At 39.9% G+C, this 24,015-nt stretch overlaps 2 protein-coding genes across 3 annotated transcripts in view; one reads left to right on the top strand and one right to left on the bottom strand.

The window, feature by feature from the left end:
• The window catches only part of rnf111 (ring finger protein 111), a 35,223-nt gene extending 32,990 nt beyond the window's left edge, over window positions 1-2,233 (bottom strand). For both annotated transcript variants that reach the window (XM_061814403.1, XM_061814402.1), the window contains exon 1: window positions 2,119-2,233. The gene's annotated coding sequence lies outside the window, so the exon portion shown is untranslated. The remainder of the gene's footprint in view (window positions 1-2,118) is intronic.
• A 1,603-nt stretch (window positions 2,234-3,836) lies between these two features.
• Window positions 3,837-20,565, top strand: sltm (SAFB-like, transcription modulator). The gene is made up of 20 exons (XM_061814252.1): window positions 3,837-4,006; window positions 4,782-4,869; window positions 4,941-4,996; window positions 7,039-7,066; window positions 8,141-8,858; window positions 9,417-9,460; window positions 9,540-9,649; window positions 9,722-9,871; window positions 11,148-11,260; window positions 11,329-11,465; window positions 11,574-11,674; window positions 11,765-11,821; window positions 11,905-12,029; window positions 12,210-12,363; window positions 12,491-12,609; window positions 14,440-14,607; window positions 16,981-17,283; window positions 17,399-17,537; window positions 19,566-19,744; window positions 19,968-20,565. The coding sequence occupies exons 1-20, from the start codon at window positions 3,851-3,853 to the stop codon at window positions 20,071-20,073; spliced, it is 3,051 nt and encodes a 1,016-aa protein (XP_061670236.1). The 5' UTR covers window positions 3,837-3,850; the 3' UTR covers window positions 20,074-20,565.
• The last annotated feature ends 3,450 nt before the right edge of the window (window positions 20,566-24,015 follow it).

Genomic DNA, 24,015 nt, shown 5'->3' on the forward strand with positions numbered 1-24,015 from the left:
GTATTATCCAATTTTGAAGTTACCCTTGTATGACAATTATGGTTAAATTGTTACTTCAAAAAGGATAATAAGATCCATGTAGGATCATAAGAGATAGCACCTGAAAATTCATTATTGAATTTTGTTAAATTTCGAAACTGATCAGGATCCTGAAACAGAGTGTGCTTGACCTCATCGCTCCCATTGAACATCTGTTCACTCTTTTCAATGGCATACACCGCATTTGTCCAGTTTAAATTTTTCCAACTGGATTTAATGGCTAAAATATTGTTTTTCCTCAAACCAGATACTGATCAGCTAAGAAACATTGGACTTTTTAATTCATGAAGATCAAAGCCTGTTGTGATCCTGGACAGAAATGATGCTGTTATTATGGTCTCACAGGAAGATCTGAGCAGTTACTCAGCAAACAAGTATCTTTTCATCCAAATAGTCATGGAAAAAAATGTTACTAGTCATACAGTCGTTTTTTTTTAACCAGCTGCAGTCATTCTACTTGTCCGTTAAGTTGTCTTACTAGTGAGGATGAAGCTCATACCTTAATTTACAAGTTGAATTTGTTTCATAAACATTTCTCAAATCATCTTTCCTCACTGATATGAACGAAAAGGCCGTTATTTGGTTCCCTCCTTTTGGTGAGTTTGTCTTGGTCACCAGGGGGGCTGTTTAATAAATGCAAACCAAGCGAGTCAGTCAGCAGTAGTAATCAGTCATTTTTTGACGAAGAACATACGCCTGCGAGAATTGTTACCATTTCTGTCTCGATATGTTGCTACTGTTATGGTTTAAATATCAGTCAGCTGAAAGGTCGTAAAACCACAAAACCAATCATAGTTTCATCATTCCATCTATGCTGTCTTGCGTTGTGTGTTAGCATTAAGCAACAACCAGCATTTGTGTTTTACATCCACATGAACCAATTTTTTTTCGTGGATCAAACTTAATTGGGAGTGAAAATAAACAGAAGCTTTTTGAATGTAATTTTTTGTCACACCTCTAGGGGTGAAGATGTGGTGAAGAGATCAGTCAATCTTGTTTCTTGTAAAACAATTAAGTCAGGTCACTCATAAATTAATGTACCACTGTACTATAATACATGGAGCGTAGGATATCCATATCAAGCATATCTTAATAAAAGCTCAAGCAGCTTTCCACATGCATTCATCATGTATCATCGGACATGCAAAGGAGTTGTGTTTGAGTCTGAAGGGTACCAAATGGAAAATTTGTGTGTGGCGTACACTTTTCCTCCACAAATCACCATCACAACTCACAGGACACATTCTCTGGCGTACTATGATTCCAGATTTATCCCCATTTAGATCAAATGACGGCATACATGACTAGTGAGGCTAGAAGCGAAGAAACAGTTTTACAAAAGCATTTGCTCCTGTAAAATAATTCACGATGTGCAACTGTGAAAGCACTAAATAGGCCTCTTGGTCTAGTCACACACACAAAAAAAAAAAAATTACACCAGCGTATCATCTTAACACAATTTTGAGTCATGGCTTCTAGCAGGGTTGGTTAACAGGTAACTATCCGAATCTCTCTCACAGACGCCTTCGAATCCACTATTAACTTGTTTTCACGTATAAACGCAGAATACAGGAGTTAGCCACCTCCTTGGAATGATAATGTGCAATAATAGTTAATAGAGACAAAACTAGATGGGGGAGCGACCAGCCACTTAGCCTGTCACATACGAGTCCACACAGAACACAACAAAGATTACACCACTGTTTCTACATGTTTAATAAAAATACGTCTTTGGCTTCGACGGGCGGGTCAAATCTCGGCCGAAAATAACGAAACGAAACGTGGATACATCAAGGTTAACACTAGCGGTAACTCAGAGGGCCTCCACAGAAGTCGCAATTGTTAATGGCTGGGATTGTGAAACTGACAACAGTACCGATGAGAGCTGAAAAGCGGCATCGAAAGCATTGGGCCCTCAAGCGCTCTACGCTAAAGCTAACGTAAAGGCAAGCGCAACTCTACTGAGCAAAAAGACGATTTCATACCGACGTTGAGACGGGTCAGCCTTTCATTTTAACCCTACAATAACAGAACAACGTCTCTACTATCCCCCCATGATATAAAATGGAAATATCTCACTGATAGCCCTCGACGACGTTGCCATTCCTGTCTCTCGAGTCGACACTGTTGTTTACCCAGCAGGTCGTCTGTTCGCTCTCGCTGGCTACAATACTGGGCTTGTGTTCATTGCCGCACGGGGGCGCCAATCGTAGAAAGCCATTTTACGACACTTTTACGACAGTTAGTTTGGTCAACCCGGCACATCCCGTGATTACAGTATTCTCAATACGTATGCCTTTTCACTGCTTTAATTTTGTTAACAATTGAAAGGGGGAAAAAAAGCTTATGAAATGCTCCAGGTACCTAAGGGTTACATATTAGGATTTTGAAGACCGTCATTGATGTGTTATTACACCTACCGGCGAGCGAGTGAATGTCTGCAAATATAAGCGCGCCCCCTGGTGGTCATAAGGAAACCTGGGTGCGACCTTAAATTGAGGGAATTAACCCACTATTTTATCACGCGATAATAATTGTAATTCTCCAACTTTCCAAGGTTTTATTCCTGAAAGGTATATTTCATATTATTCATACCATTGCCACCCGGTGCACAGAGTAATTAAAAAAACTGTCCCTGTAAAGTGAAAATAAATGATAAATAAAGCACTACAAAGACATGTATTTTTGAAACCCTGTCGAATTTAAATTACATCCATCCATTTTCCAGTGTGCTTATCCTCACAAGGGTTATGGGAGTGAAAGGCACCATGGTAGTTCCATGATTTCATACTACGTTGTTCCCATTCTTTGCACATTTTTAGCAATGATCTGCAAAGATGTACAATGGATTTATATCAAATATTTGAATTCACTTGACATTATCTTTAAATAATTGCTAAATTAAAAGACAGTGCATATGAAAGTTAAAGAAAAAATGTTCTAAATAAATTATTTAATGCAAATCTTGGATTTTAGCAATGATCTGCAAAGATGTACAATGGATTTATATCAAATATTTGAATTCACTTGACATTATCTTTAAATAATTGCTAAATTAAAAGACAGTGCATATGAAAGTTAAAGAAAAAATGTTCTAAATAAATTATTTAATGCAAATCTTGGATTTAAAAGTTAAATATAACTGAACTGGATGTGGGCATTTTTTTTTTCATGTACTGTAACTTTAGGGCAGCAGTGTGTCGGAACTGTAAAGTTCTGAGGACTGGGGTTCAATTCCAGCCCTGCCTGTGTGGAGTTTGCAAGTTCTTCCCGTGCCTGCGTGGATTTTCTCAGGGCACATCCCAAATAACATGCAAAAATTTACCTTATCCTTGTTTAATGAAAACATGACTTTGGCAACTGTGCTATTTGGCTTTTTTCTTTCTTTTTTTTTTTTTTTTTTGCTATTCCAGATATCCAGTATAACATGCTAGTGCTAGTGTGCTCATTTTCCTCACTAGTGATACAACATTTTGTGATACAAGTACTACTAGTGATGTTACACAATTTTAGGGGTTAATTTTCAGGAGTTGCCTAGTATTAGTTTTGGATAACTAGAAACATATGTCAAAATAGTTCTCCAACATTAGTGTGCATAAATGTCACATCTAAGTTTTAAAAAAAAACGTGACTAGTAAGACATTAATTCTACTTCCGAGCTCTTGTCGTTCTACTAGTACGCTGAAGTGTTTGACTAGTACAGTAGTAGGAAAAAGTGCGTGGTCTTCCACGCCGATGTGTAGCGCTGTCGTGTTGAAATGGAGCAACAAAAAAAACTGAGAAAGCTGCTCGAATTCTCTTGCGCACGTGAATGCACAAATCAGTCAGCAAAATGGCGTCGGTGGCCATTTCCACGACGTTGAAAAAAATTACAGAATTAAAAGTTGTTGACCTGAAATCTGAGCTCAAGCGACGGAATTTGGACACGTCGGGTATTAAGAGTGTACTCCTTGCCAGACTGAAGCAGGTAAGTTTGCCAATGCTGTGTTTTTATCACGGTGGTGTCGATTGTTTCGGATTGTTAGCCCACGAGCTAGCTGCTTTCAAGCTAACCCCTAAAAAGCAGGTGACCCGAACGGCGTAGATTAAACATAAAATAATAAAATTGTTACTTGGAATGACCAAAGAATTTCTCAGTGTATTGTAACGTGACTATTCTTAACAAATGCAAAACGATTGCGAGTGATATTTCAATAAAGCCTCGGTGGCCGAATTAAAAAAAAAAAACAAGATGGAGATAAACAGGAAACAAACATTTGTAAGCGTTTTTCCCCCCAAATCGATAAGATGGAAAGGAGGCGTTAATGTTGAAAGACAACCAATGCTGAAGCAGGGACACGTTGTCTCTGTTCTGTTTTAACCCTTGAATTAAAGAATGGGGTTGTGACGTTTTGGATTTCATCATTTTCTAGAGTCATTGAAGTTATTAGAGGCCACATGTTAAAAGATATTCACTTGAACTGCTTCGAGTTCATTAAACTATTTCCGCTTAACACAAGTGTGGTGATTTGCTACTTTACCAATACTGTCCAATTTCTACATTGACTATTGTAAAGCTAATCTTTTCATAACTTTGAGTTTGCAAATGCATTGCTTCTTCTTGGTTCTTTTAAAACCAATTGTGCAGTTACTGAGGGGGTTCCTGTATCCTCCGATCACTTGTGTAGCCACCTATTTTTCTCTATAAAGTTTTATTAGGATGAACTTGGCTGGGTTTAACTGATAATCGTATCTGATGCAAGGCTATTGAGAGTGAAGATGCAGACTCTGACAGTGTTGAGGCACAGGCTCCAGTAAGCACACCAACTCGCAAATTTGGAAAAGGCAGAGGTAATTTATTATTTGTAACGCTCACTTTGTAGCCACCAAAGAAGTTCAAAGGTTTGTATTCCACCTTATAGGAAGGAAAACTGATTCAGACTTGGACACTACCACGGAAGATGATATGGTTTCTAAGGTACGTGCTATACATTTGTTTTTCTGTGACAAGTGGCACCTATCTTTGTGGAATGAAAGAAAATCAAAGCCATGGAATGCACACTTCAAACACCTAAAAAATCCTCCGTAATGAATATAAATGCACAAAAATTGCAGAAGTACATGGTATATACTAATGGTCAAACTGCTCTACTCACGAATAATGCTCCATTTGCTATATTGTAGTTATGGGATGATGATACCTCAAGCAGTGTATTGACACACTACAAAAACTGTCCGCACTGTGTTGGTTACACAATAGTGACCCTTGCAGTAGTTTTAAAATCATAGCTCAACAAAATGAAACTAAGATGGAAAAGCTTACATGCTTGCAAGCCCAACATCAGCCTGTCAAATGAGTCCTCTATTTAAAGTATGATATCATTATTGTATGATTTTATTTGGACAATTTGTTGCCCGGGTTGTTTGAGAAGTTTAAATTTTTCTAAAACCTTTTTTGTGTAAATGTTAAAAGTAGTTGGGATGTATCAAATTAAATTTGGTTAGTTTTTAGATTAAGAGTTTAATCAAAAGAAATAAAATACAAAAAATTTATTTATGCATTCTAATTGAGGAACAAAAGTCTTTGCGCCAAAGATTATTTCTCATCTTAGACACTAGTTCCCTTGGCTTTCTCTTTCAAAGTATAAAGATGAAAATGGTGTGCATAAAAATTTATGTGCGTGTTGATACGCTTCAGGAGCTTTCTGAACAATTATTTCCAAAATGGTAAGTGGCTGAGAGTTAATAATCATTAACCACAACCTCATCCACTGCATGCTTGTTTGGAACTGCAAGACAAAAGGAAATATTTTATTGAAAGGTTATTAAAGGACTGTACCTTTAACAAAAAAATATTCAAGAGTCACGCAAAGCCTTTTGTGTGTAATAAATTGTCAACATTACCGACACGAGTATCTGCCAATTCTTCATTTGTATAGTAAACTTTATGATGCCTCTGTCTTGATGTAGTACTCTTATGATTTAGAACATGGGCGTCAACTTGGTTTGGTGAATTCACGTAAACTCGTGTAACTAACAGGAATCATTTCAGAAAGGCGTATGAATGGGGGCACACTGCTTTATCGGTTGCTCAAATTGGCGTTGTAAAGCGTCTGTCGAAGCTCTCTCTTCGTCCCTCTCGGTAACAAAAACGAAAATAAGCATTTACACCTCTTTCGTTGGTATAATCAACCTAATTTAGCGCGGACTATAATCACGCGGTACATATTTAAATTGCATTGTGCGGTAAACTAACCTTAGCAGTGTGGGGAGACAGGTTGCATACAATGGATACCGCCGCATGACGAACCAAGCCATTGATGAATCGGTTGTAAGCCTCCAACCTTTGTAATTCTTTAGTTGGTCCACGGTGTGAGCACTTGTCGAGAAGAGGAGATGGATGATGTCTGGATAGGTTACCGACGCCCACAGTCGTGTACTCCATTTGTGTTTCTCCAAGGCATTTGGGTCAATATTGTCAATCAAAGCACACTTCTTTTTGTAACTGTTTCTTGAAACAACCTCTAATGAGCACCAATAATTTTCCAAAGTCTTTTTAGCCATCATGCGTCACTTTACAGCCGTACGAATGTTTGTGTAACTCCAGTCTATATGCAAAAGCATTAGAGTGAACCCATCCAACACGGCCAGGTGCCCCGGATGTAGTTACGTTGTCGAAAACAGTCTGTCGATGTAAGATACTGCAATGGAGCAGAGCCACCACTTCACCTACAATAAAATAAGTTAATTTATCTGAAAACAATTCAAACCTCTTACCAAAATAGAGTACAGTTATATTTAACTTGGAAAGTATCAGTAAACAATGTGCAAATAAGGAAAAAATGTACCTTACTTTGTGTCAAAAGATCAAAATTAAACTAGACTAGGGAAAATGTTGGTGACATAGTGACGTAGCTGTAGCCTCACAGTTCTGTCACTAATAGAAGTCTTCTGAACAATGTTATGACATACTTGACCAAAACACAAATATTTAATGGGTTACTTTTAATCCTTTTTTAGGAAACAGAGGAGTATGAGTCAGAGAAAGGTATGTATGCTGAGAAAACTATATACTATACAAATCACGTCCGAATAGTGACAATAAATATCTTGTGCACATTACATTTATGTTTTCTGCTAGTGGCTTCATTTTCCAGGTTACTACACTCTCACTGGACACGTTTAATATCAATATAACCCACATTTTATGCACTTGAGAGGAGTTCCACACAAGCATTGTGGGAAGTATGCAGTTGATTTTCAACAATTAATATGTATTGGAATGCAACTGTCACATTTTCGGAGGCAGAAGATGCTATGGATAGCATTCTAATTGACGTCTTAATCTGAACTAATGAACACTAAAACGATTTGAAGATTGAGGATAATCATCTGTTCCTTTTGAAATGATCGAATGTCATCATGGACAGCTCTGAATTTGAGTCAACTGGACTCATTAAAGATCTCATCATGTGAAATGGCTGGAAGAGAAGAGACATTTTAAAACCTCAAAATGCATCGGCATTTGGAATGTCACAAGATTTGGACTCCTCAAGGAAGTTATCAATCCAAGCAAGATTGCTTTGGCGTGAACGACCGTCAAGAGTTGTAATCTACAGCGCGGCAGTTAAATGGGCCTTGGACTGCAACCGCAAAGACTGGATTTGTTACAGAGCTACATGGCGCACGCACACTTGTTTTCTCACCGGACATGTTGGACAGTGGTGGAAGGTTATCAGCATCAGCAGGATGGACTCAACATTTTTTTTAATCATACAGGTGACCTGTCACTGACTGATCTCTACGATTAACGAAAAAATGAATGATTGAGACTTCATTCGCCTTCATTTTTGATGTGAGACTCCCACCAGGAATGGTTCCCCACCTTTATGAGGCATCTGGAATGAGACAATGAATTGTCTTTACTGGAGACCCATTCGAGTGATTTGAATCCTCCCTCCCTTTCAATGAAGATTGTGTGTGTTGTCTTCCTGTGGTGTCTACACCCTCGATGACTGCTAACACTAAATGTGCTTTCTATTCTACTTTTAGGTCAAGTAACACGTGACGTCCATGTTAAACGTTGTGTTTTTGCCATGTGTATCCTTATTAAATTCCTCAGATGTAACAGATACAGATGATGGTACACGGGAAAATTGTAAGCCTGCGCTCTGCGAGGACAACCTCTCTCAGCCCGAGACTACTGCTGTACCCGAGGTTGAGCCCGAGACAGAAGGCGTGGTCACCGAGGCCGATTCAGAGCCAGATGTGGCTGACGCAGACACAGATGTTGAGCCGGAGCCGGAGGCTGAGGCAGATGTGGAGCAAGAGGCTGAGGCAGATGTGGAGCAAGAGGCTGAGGCAGATGCCGAGCCACAAGTCGACGACGAGGCAGAGGGAGAGCCGCAGGATGATGGGGAGGCCGAGCCCGAGGCTGATGGGGAGGCCGAACCTGAATTGGAGTCTGATGAAGAGATGGCTGCCGAAGCCAAAGATTCCTCGAAAGAAGTAGAGGAAGATCACCCGTCTGTGTCGATGCAAAACGAAGATGCCATCACATTAGATGTTGATGGCGACGATCTGCTGGACACAGGTAAACACGTGAAACTTCCAGATTCAGAGGCTGACAAGGGCAACGATGAGCCCGAAGCCTCTGCCGAGATGGGCACAGATGATGACATGAAGATTGAAGACAGAGATGGCAAGCAAGACGGCGAAGCCTGGGGCGAGCCCTCAGAGAACAGCAGAGATGCCATGAAGAAGGCTGAAGCTGGAGATAAAGAAAAGGATTCTGGGAAGAAAGGCCCCTCATCCACAGGGGTATCAGGTCAAGCAAAGAGGTTTGTCTTTCTATGTCAGTTCTTTGATACTACTATCAAGTTCACCCCTCTATAAGAGTGCAAGCAGCATTGTGGGTAGCATGAAGATTTTTTTTCCCGTATGGGAAGTGTCCACAGACGATCCCAATCCCTCTTTTTTTCACATGGTAAATTGCGACAGTACCCTGGAGTTGAAAAAGTCCACTTTATTACTTTGCCTCTTCCAGCGCTGTAAAGCCTTTCCCATTTTTTGGCTGAAGTGCATTAATAAGAGAATTAGTTCCCTTGATGGCACCCTTTTTTTTTATTTTTTTTTTTAAATTCGCTGAGGTTGTCCAGAAACCTGAAGAGTTCATTGGTCAAGGGACTTAATTGGTGATCATCCTGACACATCACCACTGGAAAAGCTCTGAAGCCTTTGAGAAATGTCACATCTACGCCTTGTTCACAGGATTGTTTCTTTCTGAGAAGTACAAAATGTGTTCCCCAACCACCCATAAAAGATGTCCTTGTCTCTTCACATTAACTTTATTTTCTCAAGCTCATTTGTTTTTTGTTGTGGCAACATTTCCTTTTTAGCTCTTCACGAGACAGAGATGGAAAAGCTGCTAAGGATGATAAGGGTAAGGGATGTTAGAAAACTTTGAATTCCTTTTGATTCATTAATGCTCAATTGTTGGATAATTTGTTCTCGCAAAACAGTTGTCGGGAGCAGCACCAGCATCAGGTCTTCCCATAACATTTGGGTGAGTGGCCTGTCCTTCAACACCAAAGCAGCAGATCTGAAGAACCTCTTTGGCAAATATGGCAAGGTAAACAAGTTGTACTGATTAATTTTCAGCCCTGTGTGGTTGAAATTAAAATCTCTTTTCTGTTTCGGATAGGTTTTAAGCGCCAAGGTCTTGACAAATGCCCGCAGTCCTGGCTCAAAGTGCTACGGCCTGGTCACAATGTCTTCCAGTGCTGAAGTGACGCGTTGCATCTCTCAATTGGACTGCACTGAGCTTGATGGACAGCAAATATATGTTGAATGCGTAAGTGAAGTAAACTTGAGAAATTACATTTTTTCCCACGATTTGATGATTTGAGTTGGCTTTTTTTTCTGGGGATTCACCAATACCAGCATCACAGTTCTCGCACTTGTAAAAACGCTCCCATACATAACACCCAACACTTTTCCAGCTTATATACTATGCTTCAAGTTGTGTAATGACACACCAGGTTGAAGTTTAGTTAAAATAGTTAATTACACTTTCTTTCAAGTGTTTGCTCGCCATAACTTAATTCTAATGGATAATGCAAAAACGCAACATATGGGCTAACAAATTGCATTGATCTTGCAATGTGAACCTTTAAATAATGAATATTCAAGCAAACAGTGCAGCAATCTATACAGAAATCTGATGAAAAAAAATAATGGGCATTTATTCTTTTTACTTTAAAAAAAAAAAAAAAAAAAAGGTAAGGATGCTGTAGCTTAGCCGTGCATGGCTTGTCTTTTCATCAAATCTTTGTGGTAACTGCATGTGTGGATCAACACTTTCCCCTGGATGCCAAGGCGCGCACATCCGAAGAAACACATTCACCACCTGGGCAAGTGGAATAGGATTATTTTGTGTATAACAACACTGATCAACTCCACTTTATGTATAGAGTACTTAAAAAAAATTCAAGTTTTAACAGTCTGAAGGGAAAAACACTAAAATAGCAAAAATACTTTTTCAGTGAACATTTTCTGTTTTGTGGAGATTTGATTGTGTAGAAATTATTTTTGAACCCATATCATATTTTAAAATAATTACAATTTGAAATGTATTTTCATCAAAGTTTTAAGACATTAAGGTGGGGGTGTCAAACTCATTTTTGTCACAGGCCATATTTTAGTCAGTTTCTCCAAGGGCCGTTCTGAACCTCATCATATTTAAAGATGAAATTTCTGGTAGTTTTGTCAACATAAATCAAGGGAAATGGGATTTTTAACTATTCCTGTTGTTTGGGCACTGAATATTGCCTGGAATATCTCAATGTTAACATTTATGATATGGCGATTTGAAACTTTAGTACAGATTTTTTTTTAAAATAATGGTAGCTGATCACATAAATTAGCTTCGCGGGCCACATAAAATTATGCGGCTGGCCAGATTCGCCCTCCGGGCCTTGAGCTTGACACATGCATTAAGGGATTACCAGGCATTGTTGCATACACTGTGTCAGTATTAAAATAAGTTCTTGTACTTGTTGGTCTGGAAAAAAAAATGGTACCAGTGCATCCCTCCTTTTTTCCTTTTAATGGATTGTTTTTTTTTCTAGGCCAAAAATCACCCCTTCAAAAAAGAATCCTCAAAGAATGAATTAGATGACAAAGCAAGTACCAGCAAATCAAGTGAAAAACGGAGCGCCACAGGGACCAAGTTGTCTAACAAGTGGGTGAGAATAAAATGGAGAAAGGGACTTTTTCCATAAAATGACTGAATGATCTCCTTCCGTTAAGATCACAGCAACGAAAAGAAGAGCAATCTGGAGAAAAGGACAAAGATTCATCCAAGGACACTAAAAGTGGCAAATCTGATTCTGGTGCATCAAGTTCTGTCCAAGGTTCCTCAAAGAGGGATGACAGATCCTCTGGACGTAGGTTTTCTGTGTGTGTGGGGTGGGGGAATATATTTAAATACTTTTTAATAGATGAAAAGTGTTTTTTTTTTTTTTTTGTTTTTATTTTTTCTTACCTCTGCTCAGGAACAAAGAGTCCAGGCGCTATGGTACAGGGGGATCAGACTAAAGGAAAGTCAACTTTTTTCAAAATGAGACCTTTAAGAAAACCAAGATATATTGATAAGGTAAGACTTGGGGTCAGGTTTGCATTTGTTGTTTGCACACTTAGTCTTAACACAAGATGTTGAGTGTACTTGTTGCGTACTTTGTTACAGCCTTTTGTTAACATGCCAATGCAAAGACGTCCCAAATGGCTGTTACCCCCCGAAGAGGTACATTTACATTATTTTCCACATTTCTTGTTTGATCAATGCTGTGCTTCCATCACTGTACATTTTACTGACACCCACCCCAGATGGAGATGATTAAACGCAAACATCAGTTGGCCAAGGATGGTGGCTTTGTTCCTTTTGCGAAGATAAAAGAGCAGAGAATGCGGGAGCGGATGGACCGTGCTCGTAGACCCCCAGACCCGCGCAGGTAGATGATTTAATGTGCAAATATACTTAAATTGCATGGATTCTTTTACATAAACACCAGAAAGAAATATACAGAGTGGATGTCGTCATTTGTCAATGTGTTAACTAAAAGCAGGACCTGACATCACACGTCCATTTAAATTTGTAGTGAAAAAAAAATGTCCCATCTGATTATTCATAGGCACCGCGAATTGGCTGAGCATCACGAACAGGAGTGCCAAGAGCGTGAGAACCTCTCTCGTGAACGTCATAGACTGGAGATGGAAAGACAAAAGTTGGAGAGGGAGCGCCTCGAGAGGGAGAAGCTCGAAAGGGAGAGAATCCGAATAGAGCAAGTATGTACACAAAAGTCAACGTCCGGTGGAAGGGAATAGCGTGAACAAGAATTGTTTTAAAGAATCGTTTTTGAAAAGATTTTGACATGAGCACCCAACCAAATTTGAATTGTGCCTTTTGTCTCAGGAGCGGCGAAAAGAAGCTGAACATATGGCGCGCCAACAGGAGCTCAGACGACAGCAAGAGCACCTCCGCTATGAACAGGAGAAGAGAAACCTCAAAAGAGGCCGTGATGTAGAGCATGGGTGTGTACACTCTGCCATTTATGTATTCCTCTGTCAAAGTTATAGGTGGTACGCAAACAGTATCCACTGCAATGGAAAGTGATCAGAAACATGTTTTTGCAAGATTAGCGTTTCAGCCATTGCTAAATGTAATGATCAATATCATGAAATTTCTAACTAATTATTCGATGTTCATATAGTATTCTGGAGCCAGACACTCATGTTCGGGTAGCCTCCGTTTCTGGTTATATTTTCAGTTATGCTGTTCTTCCACTACCTCACTGTTACCTTTCTGTGGTGTCAACGCAAGACAAAAATGAGAGAAGGGGCCTCTAATCTAATCTAATCCATTCGGTCAGTGGTTCTCTCCTACCAAGAAACAATTCGCACAATAATTAGCTGTAGTCCATATGCTCAAAATATTAGGAATTATCTGTATTTCTGTTTTGCTAGGTTTGTACTTTTTGTTTGTACTTGTATTGTTTTTCATAAAAATCATCTGTACAACAATCATTAATAATAATCTTTCTGCATGTACTGATGCAGTGGTAATATATATCTCGGGACAGGCCACAGGACACGCTTGCCCTGGTCCCTGCAATTGTTAGAACAGAATCCCTCAACCAACTAAAATAAATGCTCAACGTTGGCATGACATTTTAGTCATACTGTTAACACATATTACAGTCTTAAGTAATTTTACCCTGTTTAAACATTTTTTCTTTGCATAAAACATTTGTGCATAGTGAAGTTTATCCACTACATTACACATCCTTGGCCAAGACTTCAAAAGAAGCATCTGACTCATCGCCAATGTGAAAAATATCCATTGCAGCTACCTTTGTGGATCGCTGTCAAACTCATCATTGATGACTTGGTCCAGTTCTGATGCCTCTTGCATTCATGAACAGTGATCCCATCTTCTTGCCACAGCATGACATCCTCTGTGCCATCCGTGGCGTTTGTGAGGAAGCATTTTTTGAATCCCAAGAGTCTTTGTTCCCTTTATTCCTCATTATTTTCAGCGCTTTGAGGGGAAGGTCCACTGTGCGAACAGCGCAGCCTCTTGCCCCTCCGTTCGGCAACAATCTCTCTTCATAGTGTCAGGTCACGATCAAAACGAGAGCTCAAACTATGTAGAAATGAGCGCTAACGAAAATTTTAAAAGCATTTCAATTGTGTGCGCTATTTTTTCTTTTAAAATTTCTTTCAAAAGCAGCTGCACAACTAGCCCTTGTATTCGACATTTTGTCTTCGTATAAGTTAAAGCAAACTTAGAGGCAGTCGTTTCTGATGATTGGTGCAGTAGCAACAAATATGCTACGCTAACGATCATAAAATGCAAATCTCCTGTGCCCCTGAGGAGGTCAGAGTTCAGGTTGGTGAAGCACACTACCGTAATATATATAAATGAGTAACATAAGACATCTAACATCGAAATTTATATGCATACCTTTTTTTTTTTTTTTTTTTTTTACCACTATGTACCTGTATCCAACTATACAATGTGATTATTTTTATTTTTCATCAATAACTAAATGTAATGCACTCTATTGACTTTTTGAAAATATTTTTGGAAAAAATCGCACATTTTCGAGAAATTACGATACTTGTCATAGGTGTTTGATAGACATTTACACGGCAGAAAGAGCTTTTTAAAGGAAAATAATGGTATGGCGTTCATATAAGGAAAAGAGTAGTACTGTATACCACCAGCGCCATCAACTTTACATTGTTCCATGTCTTTTCCCGATTCACAGTTCCACACTAATCAAATGAAAAGCAAGATTTTTAACAAGGTGTATTTAAAACGCTACTTCCAGCAATGACAATGAACGTTTCACATTTCAGTCGGAGAGATAATACATACTGGAACGGCAACAAGAAGATTCAGTCCGATGCTCGTCTCAACCAAGGTGGCAACTTCGAGCGACAGCAGAACCGCTTCTCCAACTTAAACCAACGCCAGAGGGGCCGCTTCCCACAGGGCGGTGTCGACCAGAGCAACACATTTGACAGGTTTGCTCAAGTTCTTAACGGGGTTTCAGCTATGTGAAGTACAGGAGTAAATTCAACTGACATTATTTATCAATGAGTTATGAAAATCTGCCATGTAGAGACCATATTGGGGGAAAATGGGGAAAACTCTTTGAAATACACAAACCAATAAAACGTGCTTTTAAAGTATTCCTTAGGGTAAATCTGTCTTTCTGTCAAGCAATGGAAGTCTATTGTGCAGTAGGGACAGAAAGGATTCAAACTCCCTACAATTTTTCTTTATATTTTAGCCAGTTCCCAAAATATTTTTTTCCCCTATTCATTACACACAACATCCCATTTGGGTAGGGAAAAAAATTAATTTTTTTTTTTTTTTTTTTTTTTGCAGATTAAAAAATAAAAACAAATAGTCGGGCCCTATGAAGTAGTTATCTTAGTGGATTTGGCCTTTTGAGCTGATACAGCCATGAATCTTTTGAGGAATGATGCAACAAGTTTTTTTTCCACCCCTGGATTTTGGGATCCTCTGCTCCCGAGGGATCCCTTAAAGGGTAAAAGTGTCTGCGGAGTTACCACTTCTTGGGTTTGCAGATGATCTTGTGAAAGCAGGGAGCCGGCGGAGGAACAATTAGATAGATGAAGGCACACTGGAAAGGAGAGGAATGAAGATTAGCCGAAGTAAAACAGAATACATGTGCATGAATGAGAGGGGTGGAGGATGAAGAGTGGAGCTCCAGGGAGAAGAGATAGCGAGGCTGGATGACTTCAAATACTTGGGGTCAACAATACGGGGCAATGGTGAGTGTGGTAAGGAAGTGAAGAAAGTGGTTCCAGCGGGATAGAACAGTTGGCGGAAGGTTTTTGGTGTTCTATGTGACAGAAGAGTCTCTAGTAGGATGAATGGCAAAGTTTATAAAACAGTGGTGAGGTCGGCCATGATGTACGGATTAGAGACTGCACTGAAGAGACAACAGGAAGCAGAACTGGAGGTGGTAGAAATGAAGATGTTGAGGTTCTCGCTCGGAGTGAGCAGGTTGGATAGGATTGGAAATGAGCTCATTAGAGGGACAGCCAAAGTTGGATGTTTTAAAGACAAGGTGAGAGACGGCAGACTTCGAAGGTTTGGACATGTTCAGAGGTGAGAGAGTGAATATATTGGTGGAAGGATGCTGAGGATGGAGCTGCCAGGCAAAAAAGCGAGAGGAAGACCAAAGAAAGGTTGATGGATGTTGTGAGGGAGGACATGAGGACAGTGGGTGTAACAGAGGAAGATACATGAGGTAGGCTTAGATGGAAAAAGATGACACGCTAATCGGGACAAGGTGAAAAGAACATCGCTGAGGTGGTATTGTAACTACACGATGAAAAAATATTAGCGCTTAAAAAGAAGTTATCTTGAACATAACACTAACATATAGTACATGTGTGAGAAGGTCAAGAGCTTTGATGATCGCCGCGGAATAAAACCACTCGTGCTGTCATTGGTCGATGTCGTGCCGGGAACCTATCACGCGCCTTGTATCAATGTTTCTACAATATGTTGATCTGGCTGTATTTTATTTTATTTGTTTTAATTAATAAAAACCCACAAAGTGAAGCGCGAAGTTGCTAGGGAATCCTGTACAGTGAGTCCTTGGTCTACGACGGAGATCCGTTCCTACAGTAGCGACTTCATGTGAATTTCGACTTAAGTCTGATTCCACCATTAAACTCAGAATTTACATCAAAATGCTTTGGACAAAAAAAAAACAAATACATTGAGATAAACAAGCTGACGCACTTAGCATTACTGCTGAGAGGTGGATGGAGAGGAAGAAGGGGAGGCTGTGCTTAGCTATTGCGAAGGAACCTGGTCCTCAATCCTCTCCATCTCGACAAATATCAAAGAACCTTGTTTTGTGATCATTGTTTCCGACATAGGAACGCTAAAATATGGGCTTTGTCTTTCATAATTGTCACCACAGTCGACCGACTGAAGCAGTGGTGTTGGTGTCTCTCCTTTCTCCATTTTTTTTTTTTTTTTTTTTTTTTTTTTATGATCTTGAGCTCCGTTTCCATGGTCATGGATTTTCTTTTGGATACAGAAGCATTTCTAAAAGACACAGCTTTATTCTTTGGGGCCATAATGTCTAAAAAGGAGGGTGAAAAATACGAAGATACTCCCGGCGCACAAACACGGACAAGCAATAGGCAGACAAAATGACGGACAGGGGACGGGCGTTGTATAGTCAAAACTTCTTAGATCGAGACGGTCTTAACCTGAGGACTCGCTGTGTGTGTGTGTGGGGGGGGGGGGACTATTTCACTTAATAGGTCAAAAGTTCGTAACTCGGCTAACTGATCAGAAGTATGATAGTGTCTATTATTTTTCCTCCTCCCTGTCATTTTTTACAGGCGCAACCGTTTTGACGGAGAGCCAGAAGCAAAGAAGAGTCGACCCGCTATTCAGCGCGAGGGAGCCGGCTTCGAGCGCTACCCCAAGAACTTTGAACCCGTGCGCCGTGCCGAGCCACCTCCTCCTCGCTCCGCCCTCCGCGACACCGACCGTAGGGATCGAGACGAAAGGCGGCCCATCCAGTTGCACGATCGGCCGATGGGAGCCCGGATGTCAGGCGTGTCTAACCCCCGCTCTCCCAGGGATGGGGGCCAACCCTGGAAGAACAATGCCAACATAAATGCCAACAAGGGCGAGCTACGGTAGCTTTTCTCAGCATTTGTCACAATTACAACCCTCCTTGACCCCCTCATTATTTTTTTCCAACATGTACACAGCTTTACTTTATCCTCTATGGCATTATTGTGGTTTACACAGCGGACCCATGCGAATTCGTACCGAGAGGTCGGGCCGAGATGGCCCCGGTCCAGTCCAAAGAGGAGGTTCTTCAGCGAACCGAGGAAGAGGCTCCTTTAATGATCAGGATGGAGGAAGAGGCATGGTGATGAATGATCAGGTCTGATTACCATTTCTCGCAGAATTAAAAAATAAATAAATAAATAAATTTACACTTGAACAGTTCTTTGTCGTGAAGTCAAAGCTGGACATTTGAACTTTGATCTCATTCTTCTTTTGATCTAAGACCAAATGTCTTAAGTATACAACAAAAAGAAAGGCATTAACGTCATTCCAATACTTTTGGAGGGGAATGCATGCGCAGTGAATCAAAATGGTGGTGTAAACGAACAAAACAAGAATTTAGTACTGTATATGATTCTTGAATCCATTTTGAGTTCATTACAAAAATTTTGATTGAGGCGGACTGAGTTGGTTCAAATAACGATAGATTCTTTTGTAGCTCTACTAGCAGGACAGTTAGTAAAGCAAAACTGTATTAGTTGACATTTGTGTGCTACTAGGACTATTAGTGAAGTGCAAAATGTTAACTGTTTTGATGTCACTAGTAGTTGTGATCGTGCAGCGGTTGACTAGTAAACCTCGATAGATTTCACATGACGTCTTGAGTCACATGATTAGTTTACGACGCCTACTGGACGGCAAAACCTTTTTCGTGATCTTTTTGTGAATATTGGCCTGCTTATAAGTGTCTTACGGCCTTTTCATCACGGTATTTCATTGTGTGGCTTATGGTTGTAAGAACAGACAGAAAAAGGGGTCTGACACTTCAGCAATTGTTTATCTTTTGCTGGCCATTCAGCTAATTTACTGTGGTATCCTCTACCCAGATTACATATCTTTACGGAGCTCTTTGGGGTGTCCATATACTTACTAGCACCCCCAGTGAAACTTTGCTTTCCATGTTTGCGGTGGATAACGTGAACCTTGTGACTGTCGCTAGCCCTTAGCTGCACTTTTGCTAACTCGTGGGAACAGGCTATGTTGATCGCTTTTTTGAGCGTGTCCGCTCCGGCCCATGGCTGAGTAACTTTTCGCGAACACTTGGGGACTTGGTTGTGAAAACTATGCGGTTTTGACCATCTCATCTCTGTTTGTGTAGTTACAGTCTTTGCCCAACAGCTTAAATTATGTCACAAAGTGCTCAAATGATTCACAATTACCTTGCGCCTTCTCGTGAAACTTACATCTAGCAAATAGGGGGTTTGCTTTCAGAGTGAGGTAAGTAAAGGTTTTTAGCAATTTATCTTCATCTCCGGTCAGTGTCCACAAATTACCAACATCCCGTCCTTTACCTCCGATCCACAGCAGGAGGAACTGCACTTTTCCTCTTCAGCTCTCTTTTTAAGCGGTCCTGTGAACATGTGTTCGGTGTGTTGCTTGAATCTCTTCCATGTATCTGGTAAATTGGATGAGTCGCAGTCCATCCTCGGGCTTGGACCACCGAACGTACGCCTCCATCATTGTCAATTTGTTGTCGTCTTCATTGGTTCTCTCCCCCCCCGACTTCGGTTTTCCGTAGTTGTACTACTGTCACTGACACCATGTTATGATCTTGCTGTCGTGTTATTGAATAACGTAGACACGAGTCTAACTGTACTTTTTAACGTGGGTGACATTTTTCTCGCTTAACCCCCGCCCCCGACAACCTCTCTAGCTCACTAGCTTATCGTCCTGTCTCGTCGGGTCCCGCTTACGTCAACACAGTCACAATCGCACCACACTTGCTATGTACAAGAAGTACCTATAGCCCAATCTAACAATAACGAGACGATAACTTGCTCTCAAGTTGCACATGTGGCTTTCTTTTAGTCCTCACAAGTGCCTCAATCACCTCTGGTTAGTGTTCGTTTGTCAAAGGATTTTTCAAAATAAAACTAATCAAACGATAACCAAAACATTACAGTATACACTTGTTGGCTTCCTCGCCATGATATGTAGACACGATCTTCCCGTCCAAAATGGCATTGTAAACAAAAACTACGTTGTCGCCGTGATGTCGATGTAAACGTATCTATTGCCTACGAGTAGGCATGAAGTGACAAGTAGTTGGGGTGGGGGAGGGGGGACAATAGACTTTGTCTATTAGTGTCTTTTAGCTCAAATGGCTTTCCATATTTCCCTGTAGTCTTTCAGCTCAGGCCGTCGGGTGGTCGTGGAGTGTCACAGCAGAGAGCAGGGCATGAGGAAGGAGTGGCACGGTGCCTCGGCTCCCCAAGGAGGAGGAGGAGGCGGCGGCGGCGGCAGCTTCTCCAACAACCGCCGGATGACCGACAGCCGTCGCAACATGATGTCGCAACCTTCTGGGTAAAGCGCTGTCATTATTAGTTCTTGGATTTTACTTAATTAGAACATGTACAGTTGAAGCCAGAAGTTGACATAACCTGGAAAAACATGACATTTTTGTTAAAATAATTTTGTTGTTGTCAATAATACAAAATAAATCTGTATCCGACTACTTGATTCAGTGACTGTTCTTGACTGTTAGATTCTTTTAAAAGTAACATTCTTTTAAAAATGTCTCTCCCAGTCCCTCATCTGGAATGAGTCGCATCGTCCAAATCACCAGCAGCTCCGTTCCCAGCCGCGGTACCACGGGCGGCTTTAAGGCTTTCAAAGGGACGCGGCAGTTCTAAAGTCAACTGAAAAAAAAGAAAAGAGGGTCCTGTGGTGGTTTTTCGTTTTGTGACCTAAGTCTTTTAGGTGGCACGAAGAAATTGTGTGAATTGGGGGGGGGGGGGGGTCACTTATTTTGTACAAAGGTTTTCATCGTAGGATTTTTCTTGACATTTGATTTTTCCGCAATTTGTATGTAGGAGTTTATTGTATGTATTTGTAACGTATTTCCTCCAGCGGTCTTTTTTTTTTTTTTTTTTTTTTTTTTTAATGTATTCTAATGCAGGCAGTACATGTCCTCTGTTCTCCATGACTTTTAAAATATTTATCATGTAGAACAAATATATTTGATTGCTCTCCTAACTGGTAGTATGTTTTCTAAAATTCTAGAATTGTGGATTCATATTTCTAGAATTATTACAGGCTGTAATTTAGTCCACACTCACCTCCTTTTCCTAATTTTTAGTTTATGCAAATGTCAAATAAAGCTTTCAACCAGGTTGTTATATTGACTGTCTGGTGCTGTCATTTGATGAATTACAGAAGTCTGTTACGGAAACCCATCGAGCATCTGTAGCAGACTACAGACTTGAAAATTGCCGTTCAGACATTCTCCAATACCACCTTGCCGAGCTCGAGGTATTTTGCAGAAATTCAGCGTCTGCGTGGTTGTGCAAAACTGGTCGAGGCCCATAAGACAGGCAGGGCAGCATAATTGCTGGACATGAAAGGTATGGCAGTGATTACACAATATGAAACCAATCACACTCCACTGTAAATGTGTGGGGAAGATGTAATGACAACAAAACGTTGCATAGCCTAGCACGCTAGTATTACCGCTAGTGATTGTGTCTAACCATGCTGCCGTTCTGTTGAGCACATGACCGACCAGAGCAGTGAATCCAAAACTGTTTGGAATGAAGGTACATATTTTACAGATGAACAATCTTCCTGCCATCTATTAGATGATTAATTTGTCCTACCACCATGCCTCACTGTCATAAATAGATGAACAAATGTAACATTCTTGTGATTATATTTTTTGAGCAATTATGTGCACAAGTATATTCAGTAAATGAACAGGTCATTTAAACACTCATTGGTCCATTTTGTCATCTGATCGGTGACTGGTTACTGTTTTTTTTTTTTTTTTTAACTCGCTGATTGGCCCCAAAAATGATGATCGTGTAAAGCCAAAACTGTAGTAGGGATGAGAATTTTCTGTGGATTTGCAGAGTTTTTTTCAGCTGAAAATGTCATTGTGAAACGTGTAGATTCGTTGAGAAAATTTGGAGGGGGGTGGGGGTACGGCTTGACGCGGGGTGAGGCTGTGATCAAGACCGGCCGCCAGCGTTTATCAGGAACACTCGTGAAATGAGCCACAGCTGTGATAGCGGAAAACGGCATTGCTATCTGTTTGCGTTAAATTTGGTGTTTATGATAACGACAACGTTCTGTTTTCTGGCAGCATTTTTGGTGGAATTTTCGCTGATATTTTTTCATAGAGAAGCAGTCTGTTTACTACGGCATTATAGACATATGTACGCATATGTTATCGTGCGGTCAGCACGTTTGCCAGTATGGCGAAAGTATTGGAGTGAATAGATCACCGTACCAGGGAAATTGATAAAAACCACGAGGTAAGAAAACAAGTTTCAGATGGGCATGGCTTGAAAAAAGTGTAACCGTGCAGATAGAAACGAAAACTGTATCAACACGTCTAACCGAACAGATACAAAAAGTGGACGTTCTCGGCAAAGTGCTGTGCACTCTTGTGTTCCGATAGGAGCAAAAAAAATACCCAGGAGCATATCCAAACCAGGAAACATAAAGGTAAGTTGGATGTAAATTTCTCAAATTTTATATAATTGACAACTGTTAATACTTATCTGTAGCACTGGCCCTGTAGATCATGCATTTAATCACTACTTTTATATTTCAAGATATATATCTCAACAAATTACTTGTGTACTTATTTCTGAAGTATAACTTGTAAATGCAATCGCCTATTTAATATAGCACTGTCTACATTTTTATGTCTGAAGTTTGGCAAAATGATTTTGGTTGATGGGACTCATACTTTAAGTTTTCAAAATGTAATGATTGCCATGTTATTTACACTGTTAGTAGTAACCAGTCGTCACCACTTAAGTGTGTTTTATAAAAAAAAAAAAAAAAAAAACTTTGTGCCACCCCCGGCCGCCACTGCCTCTAAAGGCATACATTTTCAGTGTTTTTCCAAAATGGTCATTTTCATCCCTGATACTAGATATATTTCATTCCTTATACAATTTATAAAACTTGCACATTAAAATTGGTGATCATCCTTTGACCATGCTTGCTGCCCCCAGACCCTCGGCTACTTTTTAGTCTTTTTTTTTTTTTTTTTTCATTCAAGCAAATCACATGCCTGAACTAATAAAATGTTATTGTCACTAGTAGTACTAATAGCACACAGTAGTTGATTTACAGTTTTCCCCAAGTACTAAAATGAATTAATGCAAACTGCAGAGGAGTTAACAAGCTAATATAAAAAAACTAGAATTATGTCACTCATTAGTAATATGAGTGCCGCGTGGATATCAACTTCATAGTTGTGCCTCATCAGTAACAGTTTTCATACTATTATACCAAAGTTAACCTCACAGTTAGGATGGAGCTTCCTACATCAAACGAGCAGTTTATCCTTGATCATCTAAAGTCTATGTACTAATAAGTCGTCTTTACTGGTAAGACGGTCATTTTTTACAACTACCGAGTTAACCAAAAGCGGCACTAGTAGTGGGGAACTAGTGTGCTCTTGTTATTGCACTACTTTGCTGATGTTGTCTTACTAGTGAGGACCAAGTGTGTATTAATACATGGACTTTAAGATGTCGGCAGGTTTCCTGTTCCAAATAATGACAAGAGAACATGAAGTAACGATTGATATTTTATTGGCAATTCTAATCAGGTTGAATGTCCCTCGTCTATAAGGCATCTAGTTAAATATATATATATTTATACCACCATATACATCGTGTGACTGCAATGTGAAAGGCTACATACATTATTTGGTCATTTATTGTCAATAAATGAAATTAGCACAAACGAGTCCCGTCTCGATGACCGCGTTTGCTGCAAAATGTCCGAAGGGGCTTCCGACAGAGGAAATGCAAAAAGAATCTCGGCGCAAACAAGAAGGACAGTGAAGCGTTTCCGTCAACACTTGTACATGCAACAGAGGTGCGTTTAAAACTAACCTGCAATTTGCAATAGTCGTTAACAGCCACAATGTTAAAAGAGCCCTTTTTTTTTTTTTTTTTTTTTAAATGTTCATAAGTTAATACGAGTTCAGCTGGCTTAAAATTGCTACCAAGTTTTGATAACTCTTTTGGCCAACAGTCTTTATTTATTTTAATTTTTTTTTTTTTTTTTTTAAAGGTACCCAACAAGAGAACAACGGTGCCCTTTGCACACTTGTTACGATTCATACAAAATGAGGTATGTTGCTTTTGCTGTTAGTGCATATCAAAAATGAAAACCACTACTATTAGGTTCTGTGTCCAAGTACACATTTTACAGCATTGACCTCATTATTATACATTTTTTTTTTTTTTTTTTAAAGACAAGCCAAACAAAAAAACACATTGACATACAGTATGTCCTTCCCATCAAAGTAACTTGTCTTGGGGGGGGGGGGGGGGTTGTGGGACTCTGCCTCTCAATGTCATTTGTAAAATGTGTCGCCAGGATATGTGAATCCCGGAGCCCCCCTCCAATTTATTATCAGTTGATGAATAAAAATGGTGAAATAAAGACTACCCCTCTAAAAATGTTCCCCAATAAAATACTGTTTTTCAACTGAATTATACAACTTATGTTTCATTCTACAGCGGGATGTTGACCTTTTTTTATACTCACTGGGAATATTGCTGAACCCTGTTGAATGGAAGCTTGTATTCATTTACAGTGAAGCCCCA

Source organism: Syngnathoides biaculeatus, chromosome 3, assembly GCF_019802595.1.
Source record: "Syngnathoides biaculeatus isolate LvHL_M chromosome 3, ASM1980259v1, whole genome shotgun sequence".
In the NCBI taxonomy this organism is placed as follows: domain Eukaryota; kingdom Metazoa; phylum Chordata; class Actinopteri; order Syngnathiformes; family Syngnathidae; genus Syngnathoides; species Syngnathoides biaculeatus.

Excerpts from the sequence above, each read along its gene's own strand:
- sltm (XM_061814252.1), top strand. The coding sequence starts at position 3,851 with ATGCACAAATCAGTCAGCAAAATGGCGTCGGTGGCCATTTCCACGACG. Across the intron at positions 8,859-9,416 it reads GTATCAGGTCAAGCAAAGAG|CTCTTCACGAGACAGAGATG; the intron begins GTTTGTCTTTCT and ends TTTCCTTTTTAG. Across the intron at positions 17,538-19,565 it reads GCATGGTGATGAATGATCAG|TCTTTCAGCTCAGGCCGTCG; the intron begins GTCTGATTACCA and ends ATTTCCCTGTAG.